At 38.7% G+C, this 14,615-nt stretch overlaps 1 protein-coding gene across 2 annotated transcripts in view; it reads left to right on the forward strand.

Annotated features, from left to right (window-relative positions):
- Nucleotides 1-14,615, forward strand: part of FAM81A (family with sequence similarity 81 member A) — a 66,649-nt gene that overhangs the window by 33,266 nt on the left and 18,768 nt on the right. For both annotated transcript variants that reach the window (XM_074327655.2, XM_074327654.2), the window contains exon 4: nucleotides 4,264-4,382. In XM_074327655.2, the coding sequence (XP_074183756.1) occupies nucleotides 4,264-4,382 (119 nt within the window). The remainder of the gene's footprint in view (nucleotides 1-4,263; nucleotides 4,383-14,615) is intronic.

Consider the following 14,615-nt stretch of genomic DNA (forward strand, 5'->3'; position numbering starts at 1 on the left):
TTCAATTTATCACTCACCCTTCTGGGTAAGGGAAGGATGATTAATGACATGGCAGGAATTCAAAGAGTCTTTCATCCAAGTGTCTGATCTGAGGAAAATGCTAGAGAAAAGACTAACCAAAAAACAATGAGTTTGCACAGAGACCCTAAGATAGGGGAAAATGAAAAGGAAAAGCACAAAGGTAATCAATGGTCCTTAAGAAAAGATCTATGTCATTTCATGTAAATGGGTATTGAGAAATGCCTGGAACAAAAGTGCTAAAAAAGAAAAAAAAATATTGGAATAGAAAAGATATTCTACAGGCAAAATTCTAATGATAGTCCAACTAGAAGTATTGAGTTATGTTAGCAAAACCTAATTGAGGTGGGGAAGGGCAAGAGGAGAGAAAAGTAAATTCCTTTCAAGTAAGTCATCTGGGTTTGAAGGGTGAAGGAGTGAGGACAAAAAGGTGGTTTAAGTGTCACATGTTGAGGAGAGGGGGAGTGTCGCGTGGGCAAGAACAGAGCCTGGAGTAGACGTGTGTATGGTTATGAACGTTGGGAAAGGGAGGGTAACTATTCATGGAATAGCAGTGTCCAGGAACATTCCCCAGTTAACAAGGGGAGGAAAAGCAATCAATGGTAACCTGATTAAACCAGTCAAAATTAGGAAAAGGAGAAAGGAAACAATACTGAAAAGCAACATAAATTATAAATACAGAGGGTGCCAAAAAAATGTATATACATCTTAAGAAAGGAAAAAACTGTATTAAAATTGTAATAATATATACTGACAACAAAAGATGAATACAAGTCACGTGTATGCATTTTTTGGCACCCCCGGTATAAAGTGAGATGAATGGATGAATGAAAACCAAACAAATAAAGCAACGTAGTGTCATGATTGAAAGCAGTCTGTGGAGCCAGACTCCCTGGTTCAAATCGCAACTCAGTCAGTTTTGTTTTGTTTTTAAGATTTTTTTTATTGGGGAAGGGGAACAGGACCCCATTGGGGAACAATGTGCACTTCCAGGACTTTTCTCCAAGTCAAGTTGTTGTCCTTTCAATCTTAGTTGTGGAGGGTTCTGTTCAGCTTCAAGTTGTTCTTTCAGTCTTAGTTGTGGAGGGCGCAGCTCAGCTCCAGGTCCAGTTGTCATTGCCAGTTGCAGGGGGCACAGCCCACCATCCCTTGCGGGAGTCGAACCGGCAACCTTGTGGTTGAGGGGACACGCTCCAACCAACTGAGCCATCCGGGAGCTCAGCAGCAGCTCAGCTCAAGATGCCGTGTTCAATTTTAGTTGCAGGGTGCGCTGCCCACCATCCCTTGCGGGACTTGAGGAATTGAACTGGCAACCTTGTGGTTGAGAGCCCACTGGCCCATGTGGGAATCGAACCGGCAGCCTTCGGAGTTAGGAGCACGGAGCTCCAACCGCCTGAGTCACCGGGCCGGCCATCAGTCAGTTTTTGACTGGCTTTGGGCAAGTTACTTAACTACTTTGAGATTTCACCACCTCGGGAATGGGGACGGTAGTACTACCTCATAGGGTGTTGTGAGGATTACATGAGTTAACATACCTAAAGCATTTAGAACAGAGCCTGGTGTACAATTAGATCAAACAAGTGTTTGCTTCATTATTTATGAAACATAGTATCAATGTTAATATTAGGTTAGGTGAAACTTAATATTAAAAGCTCTAAAGAAGATAAAGAAAGTTATTATATAATGGTTATGGCCACTTATCATAAATCCGTATGTACCAAATAAAATGGCAAAAAATATATATTAAAAAGTATTAAAAATGTGATGACTTAATGAAAATACTTTACAGTAGGAGAATTCATAATACCTTTATCACAGCCGGAGAGATTCAGTAGATAAAAATAAATAAGATCTAGGAAAAAATGAATAATGAAATCAGCAAATTCAGTCTAACAATTTTGAACTTTTGTTCCTTGAATAGCTTTTTTTTTTTTTAATTACAGTTTATTGGGGTGACAATTGTTAGTAAAGTTACATACATAGGTTTCAAGTGTACATTTCTATAGTCCATCATCTATATGTTGCGTTGTGTGTTCACCACCTAGAGTCAGTTCTCTTTCCATCACCATATATTTGATCCCTTTTACCCTCATCTACCATCCTTGAATAGCTTTTTGCATGGAGCATTTAAAAAATCAATCATAACTAGATGGGAAGGGGTTAGGGGCTGAGTTAGCAAGGTGAAGGGATTAAGAAGTGCAAATTGGTAGTAACAAAATAGTCACCAGGATGTAAAGTACAGTATGGGGAATATAGTCAATAATATTGTAAAAACTATGTATAGTCAATAATTTTGTAAAAACTAGACTTACCAAAGGGATCACTTCATAAATTATATAAATATCTAACTAATGTACTATATACCTGAAACTAATAAAATATTGAATGTCAACTATAACAATATAGTCACAGAGATATAAAGTACAGTACAGGAAATATAGTCAATAATATTGTAATAACTGTACAGTGTCAGATGCCTAATAGGCTTATTGGGGTTATCACTTTGTGAGGTATATAAATGTCTCATCACTCTGTTATTTTGTGCACCTGAAACTAATAAAAAAATCAATCTTGTTCCACAAGGCAAACCTTAATGTATTCAAAACATTAAATATGTTACAGACCGTATTTTTAATCATAATCCAGCACAATTAGAAATAGTAAAAACGATGAAAAACACTTAACTGCTTGAAAATAAAGAAACACAATTGTAAGTAATTCTTAGATCAAAGAGGAATTCAAAACTGAAATTAAAACAATAAAAAAGAAAACACTTCACACCCAACCTATGGACACAGAAAACACTATACTTAAAAAAAAAAAAAAGTCTTCATTATTAAGGAAGAAATAATAAAAATAGAGGAACTTAGTACTCATCTTTTAAAATTACAAAAAAGAATACAACAAAAGAAAGCAAGAAAGAATTAATACACCTTTAAGCTGACATCAAGCAAATAGAAAAATTGTTTTAAAAATGGTTGTAAGGAAAAGGCGACAAGAAACCACAAGCTTTTTCTTTGAAAAGAGAGAAGGTGGTAGTGGTGAGGGGGAGTGTGAAGAGCAGAATGTCATAGAGGAAGTGGGGTGGGGAGGAAGAGGTATGTCAAAGAACAAGAAAATGTTCAAAGAAACATCTGATGATGTAACCCTTTGCTTCTGAGTGGTCTCCTGCTACCTAGGACTCAGGTTTTCTAGTCTGTCTGTCTGTCTGTTACAGTGCTTCAGCTTCTTTCCTGCTGTGGGCAGGCAGCATTGCAGAGTTCTGGGGCCAGGCCACTAGGTCAGTCCTGGCTAGCCACTTGCTTCCTGTGTGACTATGGACGTATCATGTCAGCTGTGCGTAACATGGGAATCCTGCGTAGCTCCCTCACAGGGGTCCTGTGTGGATTTGGTCCATGTCAGCAGCTCCTACTACGTGCTCACGAAGCCCCAGGGATAACCTTATCATGTCTATCATTCCTTTGAAGATTTCCCAGGATGGATGCTCCATGAGATCATGCTTCTTCTATGTTGGGTCACTTCATCTTCAGGCAGTTCTGCTTTCATTTCATGTCTTTCCTATGAGACACCATTCTGCCATTCCAGTGTAAATATTGTTATGGAATAAGTACTAGAAAGAAGATTGGCATTTGCTGTATTTGCTGTGTACTAGGCATTGGGCTGAGCGCCTTATATGCATCGTCTTACGCACTAGTCCCAGTGGCCTTAAGCATGGTTACCTTTCCTGTTATCAGATGAGGAAAAGGAAACTCAGGGACTGGACACGTTTGCCCAGGATCACACAGTAGGGGAACTTTACACATTTACGCAGTAGGGGAACCACAATTTGGACCTGTCTGATGTCCCCCCTCCCCTCCTTGCTCTTGATTTGTTACTTCCTAATAAATATAAGGATTGACTATCAAAAAATAGCCTGGAAGTGGTGGGAAGAACTTTGAACGACAGACCGAGTCCAGTGTCCTTGTCTGGGCTTTGCCTCTTCCTGCAGCTGGACCTCCATCAAGTCATTCGACATCCAAGTATCAGCGTTTTTATTGGTAAATTAAGGGACTTGGTGCAGGTATGATCGCTAAGGTCTCCCTCTCTTTCTAAGCCCCTGGTTCTCTGTATACATCAGGTGATTGTTAAAAAGGAGCCTCTTACGAAAGAAGTTAAACAGTCTTATTTTTGCCCAAAGAATGCCATGGTTTTGTGGCATCATGTACATTCTTAAGTGACTCCCTTGTGGTGTTTTGTGTTGCCCAGGTACTCCAGGAGCAGATCCGGGCCCGGGACAACATTAGCTACGGAACTAATTCTGCCTTAAAGACTCTGGAGCTGCGTCAGCTCTCCGGTTTGGGAGATCTTCGAGGGAGAGTGGCAAGGTAGGTGGTCAAATGTTTGGGACGCTACTCCTCACAAGCTGTTTTGCATAAACTGCATTTTAGTGGGGAATATACTCATGACGCCCCAAAGCACATTCTTTGCATCCTTCTCATACATCCCCTCCTTTGTTCATAAAGTCTAACAGTGGGAGTTAGACCTGGTTATGAGCAGGCCGTGATTTCTTGTGTGCCTGCGATTGGAGTTGTGTGCGTGGAAGGAAGTGATTGAGCAACTCAGGGGTTGCTCAGCTGACCCGTGTCATTGGCAGGGGAAGATTATGTTTATTGAATCCCATAATACAAAGTTGGGACTTAGATTTTGCATGTCTTTTTTAAAATTTAATTTTTCTTGTAATTTATTTTTTATTATTTTTTCAGTTACCATTGACATACAGCATTATATTAATTTTGGGTGTACAACATAGTGATTAGACATTTATATACCTTAGACATTTATATACGAAGAGATCACCATGATAAATCTAGTACCCCCCTGGCACCATATATAGTTATTACAATATTATTGACTATATTTTTATTTTGTGTTCTGAAAGTATTGGTCCATGATAGGTTGGAAATTTTCAAAAGAGCTCTTTCACCTCAGATAGTATGAAAAGTGCTGTTCTAACCCTTCACTACTTAAGTTGTGCTCGGTGGACCCACAGCATATGTCAACTGGGAGCTTGTTAGAAATGCCAGCAGTCCCTAAAGTATTTACTGGCCTCTTCTGCCCTCTGCCGCTATTAAGGGTCAAGTACAAGTCTGCACAGGAGTTGTGGAGTTTATAGGCTATTCAAACAGCCTGAGGTGAATGTGAAAGTGGTCTGCAAAGGGTGGGAGTAGAAAAAAAGGACTCACAGGATCCAAGGCCTCGTTGAAGCAGAGGGTGGTCGTGTGAGGAGGTATTTGTTTAGACAACACCTGAAGGGCCTTGCACGCTGGGCATGTGTATTTAGGTCAGTTTAATAGCAGAGGGATCCATGGATTGAAAGGAAGCCTGGTTGACCACTCTTCTGTGGTTTTTCTATCCTTGCCCAAGTGAGTCTTCTTAGTATGACCCTTGGGGATGAAAACCCTCTGACCTCCTCACCTCTACCCTTGCACTGTACCTTTCAGCATTGATCAACTGCGTGCTATTCCCTGCATGGGCATGCCCTCCTATCTCTGCCTTTGCACATGCTATCCTTATACCCAGCATGCCTTTCCCCCTTCTTTTCCAACTTCTAGTCAGCCTTTAAAATTCAGCTCAAATGTCACCTCCTCCAGGAAGTCTTTCCTGATATCCCACTCTCCTGAGCTCCCCTAGTAGTCTCTGTTCTTTTTAATCTCTCTGTTGTCTTCTCTATCTTGGGGTGGAGTACTATCTTTTATTTTTCTGTCTGGAACAGTCCCTGGAAAACAGTTGATAATAAATGTTTGTTTGGAAGAATGGATGATCTAGAAAATCAACGTAATAGGATGGAAAAAACTTGAATCCTTCCTGTGGAGATTGGCTTAAAAGAACCCCCAGCTCCTCTCAGAACAGTGAGGAGTTAGAAGAACTTCAGAGCTGCCGGGCAGAGTAAGGGCTTCAGGGGAACTGTGAAGATCTTCCCTGGTCACTTCAGTTGCAGATGAAGAGGAAGTGAGGCAATATATGTAAGAGGCTGAGTGCATGGAAGGGAGTGAACATACAGAAAATGGAGCTATTATCATTATCTCTGGCAGCAGCAGTAAAATTATCCTCAGCTGGGAAATTCTCCTGATTCTAATTACAAACTTGAGAAATTATTTTGAAATACTTTTAGTAATTTTATATTTTTCTTCTGCAGTTTCTTATTAACTTCTCTACCCACCTTGTTCCTTCTCTGTAACAAATACTTTTACTCTGAAATGATCAAAAAAGTGTGTTGTGGGTGCCACATATTTTTGTTTTGTTCTGTGGCTATCTATTCATCTTTCCCCTATAGTGCTAGTGAGACATTGATTTTTGAAATAAACTCATGTGAAATAGAAATTCTTTGGCAAAGTGGGGGCTTTCTTGCATTGATTATGTTATTGTGTTGACAGAGTATATATGAAGTTTTTCAGTGATATCCTTAAATTGCTCACTAGCCTGCTATATTATTTCAGATTTTATTCCATAATGTTTTGGATCCATTGCTGATGTAATTGATGGGAAACTTGCCCTGATAGCTCCCTTGTAGAGCCAGCTCGGAGGGCCAAAGGCAGATTCACCATTGAAATGAGAGATACCCATATCCCCACTAAGCATAGCACACCCTAAAAAGGACTTTCTCAGAGTTTCCCCATTTCTCTTAAAGCAGACCTCAGAGAGTTTAGCTTTCCTGTTCTCACCAGAATATTTGGTCTGTCATTTGGTCTGTCTTCTTCATTTTTCCAAAACTCAGTGGCCCCATCCACTTTCCTCTATGAGGTTTGTTTCATGGTGCCAGAGCATTAGAGAAGAATCTGTGTATGGAGGCAGTTGCACCAGTTTCCATGAGGTAAGCAAGCCCAGGTGCAAAGAAAAAATAAATTGGACAGCATCAGATTAGAGATTTGGGGCTATTATAAATAACACTGTTATGAACATTTACGTACAAGTTTTTGTGTGGTCATATGTTTTCATTTCTCTTGGCTATATATACCTAGGAGTTGAATAATAGGGTAATTCTATTTTTAACCTTTTGCGGAACAGAACAGCCAGACTGTTTTCCAAAGTGGCTGCACCATTTTCCACTGCCCGCAGCAGCGTGTGAGGGCACCAGTCTCCACATCTTCACCAACGCTTGTGTGTCCTTTTGATGATAGCCACCCTGGTGGGTGGGCAGCGGCATCTTGTGGTTTTGATTTGCATTTCCCTTAATGATTAATGGTGTTGAACATCATTTAATATACGTATTGGTCATTTGTATCTCTTCTTTGAAGAACTGTTTATTCAGATCCTTAGCCCATTTTTAAATTGGGTTATTTGTCTTTTTATCACTGAGTTGTAGTAGTTCTTTATATATTCCAGATGTAATTCTCTTATCAGATATCTGATTTGAAAAAAATCTCCCCATTCTGTTTTCTTTTCATTTTCTTAATTGAGTCCATTTGGTTCTTTAAGAAAACATTTCTATCTTTTTATTGATATTCTCTACTTAATGAAACATTGTCATTATACCTTCCTTTACTTTTTAAAGCATGTTTTCTTTATTTCTTTGATCATGTTATATTTATAATGGCTGCCTTCAGTCTTTGTCTTTTAAATTTGACATCTGTGCTTCTCTCACAGGCAGTTTCTTTTGCCTGCTTTTCTCCCTGTGTGTAGTTCACATTTTTCTGTTTCTTTGCATATCTCAAAATTTTTGTTAATAACTAGACATTTTCAGTAATATATTGTTGTAATCCTGGATATTGATTGACACACACACCCCGGGTTTGTTTCTGTTGTTATGTGTTTGTTTAGTGACTTGGTTGGACTGTTTTAATGATGTCTATTTACCCCGCAATAGGAGCCTCTGATGTCACTGCTCAGAGGGTGCGCTGTCACCCTGCAATGACAGTGGTTTTAACAAGGCTCTCTTTGACTGTCTCTTTCCCTAATCTTTTATTAAGCTGTCTGCCTCTGTTGGTATTACACCCAAATCTTAGGCTCCACTAATTACTGGCAGATTGCTCTACTGTTTTTGATAATGCCCTGGAACACAAATTCCTCTATGGCCTGATTCAATTAAATTATTACTGGCACTTAAGGGCTTAAGGATATATAAATACAATAATTATGTGTGTGTGTATGCACATATGTATTATAATATGGAAGATGAGTAATTTAATGTTTTAAATGTCATTGCTTTTGGTGTGCTATGCCATGATGTCACAAGCTGTAAGAGTTCTGCTCACACATGTTGCCCAAGTCATACCTGTGGCAAGACCTTTTGAGACCCTGTTGGACTTTTGACTGCCTCCCTGTCATCCCTGATCTGATGGCCAAGCAATAGAGTCATTCTGCCCCCTGATGGCCACAACCAGGAAGTGTACCTGGGAAATAGCTGCCCAAAGACGGGAAAAGGGAAAATTGGGAATGAGAACATTATTGGTTCATCCATAATATAAAACATCAAGGATGAAATAGGACAACAGATTCATTCCAAATTCTTGTTTAACTAAAGTTGTTGAACATGCACCCAGCTATGTTAGAACCCTAAGGCTGTCTTTCATGAATGTTTTTTAAAGAGACAAGAATGATGTGTTTGATTCAACTATTCGTTGAAATAGCCATATTGCTTTACCCCCTTTTTTATATATATGTTATATATAAATATGTATTTATATATAATTTCAAACATAAAAATATGCAAGTTTCACCATTTGTTAACTTTTTGTTCCATTTATTCTATTATTCTTTCATATATAAAATTTTCTTCTGAAACATTTGACAGTAAGAATAACATTGTTTTTATAATAGCGTAAGAAAACCAGAGTTGATTTCACTGAGTATGTTTTCTGGTGGGAGGCTTTGGTATCCACCCCGTGTCCCTTCCAGCCTTGCTGCCCTCTCTGCCCCTTTATTTATAAAGGTACACAAGTGATATGTACTGGTGATAAAAAGAAAATGGAGGCTCACTAGTCCCATCTCTGTTTTATTCCTTAGAGGTATCTAGTGTTAACAATTTGGTGTCTGTACTTTTAGGATTATCGCATGCATAGTTATAAAAATAACAATTTATCATTGTAGTAATATAATGATTTGCAGCATAATTACCTAACAGTGTGATTTTAATTTCACAAAGTATTATTCATATTTCCACATGATAATATATTGTGGGCCTCCTTCCAATATGCACATAGATCTAGCCTACTTTTTAATTGGATATAGAGTATTCTGCTCCATGTATGTACCATAATTTAATGTATTTAACCACTCTTGTATTAATGGAAATTTATGTGGTAGTATTTTTGTTTCCAAGTGAGACACAATGCTGAAACCAAGCTATAGTTAGTGAAAATCATGAGCCATGAGCTTCAGGATAATTTTGACATCTTTCCGAATAACTTTTTCACACATATTCAGTCCCTTGAACAGCTTTGTAAACATGGTGCAACTGGTCTGCTGTAGTGATACCTCACAGTTTCCATCCAGAAAACTTATGTTTGGATTGGAAAATAATGCCTTTCTATATTATTTTTGTATTTCATGGTATGTTAAAACCTCAGATTTACACAAAGATGGTTTAAATAACATTTTGGTAAAAATTCGTGAACTCAAAAAAGAAGGGTTTGTATTTGGCGTCATTTTTAACCATTATTTGTGAAATGGAGGTGATTTGTGAGGACTAAGTGAAGTTAACAGATGTCAAGTATCTTGTACAGTGCATGGTATATAGTAAATAGTCCTTATATTTATTCATTCACAAATACTTATTGAGCCTGTACTCCCTGCAAGACAATGTGCTGGACACTAGAGTTTTAGTGATGAAAAAGTCACCATCCCTCCTGACATGCAGTTTGTCTTTTATCTAGCAGGGAGACAGACGTGAAATAATTTACTGCAAAATAATTATTTAATTTCTCTAATGATTCAGATAATTTAGTTTGATTTTTCTTTGCGCACAGTTTTGTTTCTTTGGGGTTAATACCTACAGAGGGTGCCAAAAACATGCATACACATTATAAGAAAGAAAAAAACTGTATTAAAATTGTAACACTCAATATATACCAATAACAAAAGATGAAATACAAGTCATGTGAATACATTTTATGTCACCCCTGGTAGATCAAAAGGTACTTAGAAATATATTCATCTTTCAAGATTTGGGATACATACTGCCAAGTTGCCCTCTAGAAAGCTTGTAAAATTTATTTTCCCACTTGCATTCTACAAACTCCAGTGTTGCGCTTAAACATTTAAAAAAGATTACCAATGCCAAAGAACAGTGGCATAATTATTACTTTAATTTGTGTATATTTTATTATGAATATTGAAATTTTCTGAATGCACATATGCAGTTTGTCAGATTGTTTTAAAATATTTTTTAGTGTTTTAAACATTTAAGTCAATGTTTTTAAAAAAATCTGTCCTAATAAATTTTTTTCTGTTACTTCTAAAAAGAATTGTAGCATTTTAACAAAATAACTGAGCTAAACAAGTTGTTCAAGTTAGAGAAAATGTGAGGCAATACCATGTAAGGACTTAAGAAGGGTGGAATAGTTGAACTCGGAACTTACTTTCTTCAGAGTCTACAATAAATTATATTTTCCAACATTTTTCTCAGTTTGCTCACCATTATTTCTTGCTCCCACCCCTTCCCTCTGAGTGCTTTTTTCTTCTTACTGAATTACATTTTTTAGTGACTCCTGTATGGGATTGTGGGTGATATATTTCTTCATCTTTGTATGTCTGAAACTGTCTTTATCTTTATTTTGCACTTATTCTTGGATGGTAGGTTATTTTCCCTCAATTTTTAAAAGGTACTTCTTCTCCATCATCTTGTGATATCTATTGTCTTCTGATATCTATTGTGTGCTGTCAGTCTTACAGTCAGTCTTTGGTAGGTTACCTATCTTTAGCCTGATTTATCATGGATTATCTGAATCTCACCATGCCCTATTTATTTTTACTTACCCCACTTTGTATTCATTAAATACTTTCAAGCTCATGTCTTTCCTCAGTTTTAGTTGTTGCCAGCACTCACACTTTAAATATGGCTTCTCTGTCATTCTCTCCATTTCCTTCTTCTGGAACTCCTCAATTCTTCCTTGACCTACGTTAGCATCTCTTTATTTGTCCTCCTTGTTTCTTAACTATTTTTCATGTTTTAAATCTGTCTTTGATGCATTCTGAGTGAACTCCTTGGTAGTACTCTCTAATTCACTAATTCTGTCTTCAGTTATGTCCAATCTGGAGTTTTTCAGGTCTATTAAGATACCTCATGTAGCAGAATACTCTATGTGTACTTTATTTCCAGGATTTCTAAGTTTTTTTTCTTGTCCACTATTCTACTTTCATCTCTGTCTGTTTTTGTTTACTAATTTAGAGTTCTCTTCATAGATGTTAAACTGTCTTTGATTTTTTTCTGGTATCTTAAACATATTTATTTTAAACTCATTTGATCCCAGTTTGTTTGGTTTTTATGTTTTCCATAGCTGGTAGAGCCCCACTCAAGCCTCTGGTTTCAGTTACCCTGTCGTGAGTGGAGCTAGTTCTTGCCTCAATGGCCCCATGGGAACTAAAACTTCTTACTTTCAGATATAGAGCCCCAATAACCCTTCAGTACCAGCTGTAGCAAAACATATGCTTTGCTCTATCTTCTGAACCATCTGTCTACTTTCCACTTTCTCCCATTCTTTTTTAAGTGTCAGCAGTCTTCTAGAAGATGCTAGCATATTGGGTGTGACCATCTGTAAATCAGGCCTGACTTTTTCTCCTTCAGTCCATCTGGTCATCAAAAACTCAAGAGGCCATCGGTATGAGTGGAAGGAAAGCTGGCACCGTCGCAGGAGTAGATGCCATGGGAGTTGGGGCTCATGTAATTTACTTATGCCTTTAGGACCTGTTCAAGCCTGATATCAGTATATACCCCTTTCCCTCAAAGATGGAGTGCTGCTCAGTGCCCACCTTTATGGCTTGGTACTCATGATGGACTTCCCGGATTGCATGGTCACTTAATGTCCCATGCTTAGGTTTGCCATCTCTACTATAGTATATTAGCAAGCCAGCAGCTACTTCTTAAAGCATCAGTGATTGTTTTGGACCAGGGGATGAGTTTGCTCTAACTCCTTAAAGGTCCATTCTGTGACTCTCCTATTAGGGCTAGACAGAGGCTTCCTACACAACTTATCTGCCACCAATACTTTGAGCATTATAGGAACTGTCAAGTTGTAAGTCCCAGGGGGCAGAGCGGCTTTCACTGCAGCTTAGACCAGCTGCAGGGATTTCCCCTGCTCTGGACCCCACTCAGAGCATACAGCCTTACAGGTGATTTGGTAAAAGGTTAGGAGCACTTTCAAATGTGGTAGAAATTGCCTCTGAAATCCAAAGAGTCCCCAAACTTGAAAGGGCAGAAATGGGAGAGATTTCTGGTAAGATGACAAAGTACATAAATGCTGTGCTTACATCCTCTAAAGATCACATCAAAATTATAACTAAACTACAGAACAACCATTATTGCCTGAAGTCTAGCTGAACAGAGATCCTACAACTAAGGATATACAGAAGAAGCCACATGGAGATTGTAGGAGGGGCAGAGACATGGAAAGGGCTGGTACCACACCTATGTGTGGCAAATTAAAATGGGGAGGGATATCTTGGCTGCAGAGGTTCCCCCTGAGAAGTGAGGGTTCCCAGCCCCATACCAGGCTCCCCAGCCCAGGGTTCCAGTGCCTGGAAACGAAGTCCCCACAACTCTGTGAAAACCAACAGAGTGTGACAGAGTCCCAGGTGTTCCTTTTAAAGGGTCCATACACAGACTTACTTGCTGATGGACTCACTTGCTCTGAGCTCCAGTACTGGAGCAGCAGCTTGAAAAGTACCAGGGACATATGGGGAGGAACTGAATTGTCTGCCTTCAGGGCGAGGGCTGGAGGGGCAGCTTTCTCCCAGAAAGAAGTGCTAGCAGAAGCCATTCTTCCTTTGTTGAGCCCTCACTACTCCAAGCATGCAGACTTAGGCACTATATCTGAGTCTCCATTAACCTGTGTGACACTGTTCCCTGCCCTCTGATTCCCTGAAACCCTACCCCACCCAACTTGCATGCCCACCGAAGCCACTTCCAGTGGCTTATCCATACAAATGGCTTGTCTTGGCTAATGCTGAGGACTTTCCTAAAATCTCTCAACGCCACATAAACAGCATCTGGCTCAGTGTACCCCATACTTCTTGCTGAGTAGCTACAAGGCTGGCATTAGAGGAAGCTAGTCTTGGTTCGAGGACTGGCCTCTCCCAGGCGCCTTCAAGTCCAGTGCAGGTGGTAGCCATCTGTGGATTGTTTTGGGGCTCATTCTAGGTGGTCCCAGGCAGGGCACAGGCTACAGCTGAACTCAGTGATTTCGAAGATAAGGTAGCAGTAAACACCTAATCAGAACAGCAAGAAGAAGAAAGAATTAAAAAAAAAAAGTTTAAGGAACCTCTGGGACAACATCAAATGTACCAACATTCGTATCAATGGAATACCAGAAGGAAGAGATACAGAGCAAGGACTTGAAAACCTATTTGAAGAAATAATTACAGAAAACTTCCCTAACCTGGCAAAGGAAATAGACACACAAGCCCAGGAAGCACAGAGTCCCAAACAAGATGAACCCAAAGAGGCCCACACCAAGACATATCATAATTAAAATGCCAAAGTTTAATCCTAAAATTTATATGGAACCATAAAAGACCCCAGATAGCCTCAGCAATCTTGAGAAATAAGAATAAAGTGGGAGGTATCATGATACTTGACATCAAATCATCCTACAAGGCTATAGTAATCAAAACAGCATGGTACTGGCCTAAAAACAGACACATTGATCAATGGAACAGAATAGAGAGCCCATAAATAAATCCATGCCTATATAGTCATTTAATCTACAACAATGGAAGCAAGAATTTACATTGGGGTAAAGACAGTCTGTTCAATAAATGGTGCTGGGAAACCTGTACAGACACATGCAAGAAAATGAAGCTGAACCACCTCCTTACACCGTATACAAGAATAAATTCAAAATGGGTTAAAGACTTAAATGTAAGATCTGAAACCATAAAACTTCTAGAAGAAAATATAGGAAGTAAATTTGCAGGCATTACCCTTAGTAATATTTTTACTGATATTTCCCCTCAGGCAAGGGAAGTAAGAGAAAAAATAAACATATCAGATTACATCAAACTAAAGTTTTTTCACAGCAAAGGAAACCATCAATAAAACAAAAAGGCATCCTACTGAATAGGAGAAGATATTTGTCAATGATACATCTGATAAGGGGTTAATATCCAAAATTTATAAAAAAAACAACAAAAACAACAACTCAAAGCCGAAATGATAAATAACCCAATTAAAAAATGGGCAGAGGACATGAAGAGATATTTTTCTAAAGAGGACATACAGATGGCAAACAGACATTTGAAAAAATGTTCAACCTCACTAATTATTAGAGAAATGCAAATAAAAATCACAATGAGATACCACCTCATCACAGTCAGAGTGGCTATCATCAATAAATCAACAAACAACAAGTGCTGGTGAGGATGTGGAGAAAAGTGATCCCTCATGCACTGCTGGTGGGATTGCA

Source organism: Rhinolophus sinicus, chromosome 3, assembly GCF_057876585.1.
Source record: "Rhinolophus sinicus isolate RSI-liver-muscle chromosome 3, RSI-T2T, whole genome shotgun sequence".
NCBI lineage: Eukaryota > Metazoa > Chordata > Mammalia > Chiroptera > Rhinolophidae > Rhinolophus > Rhinolophus sinicus.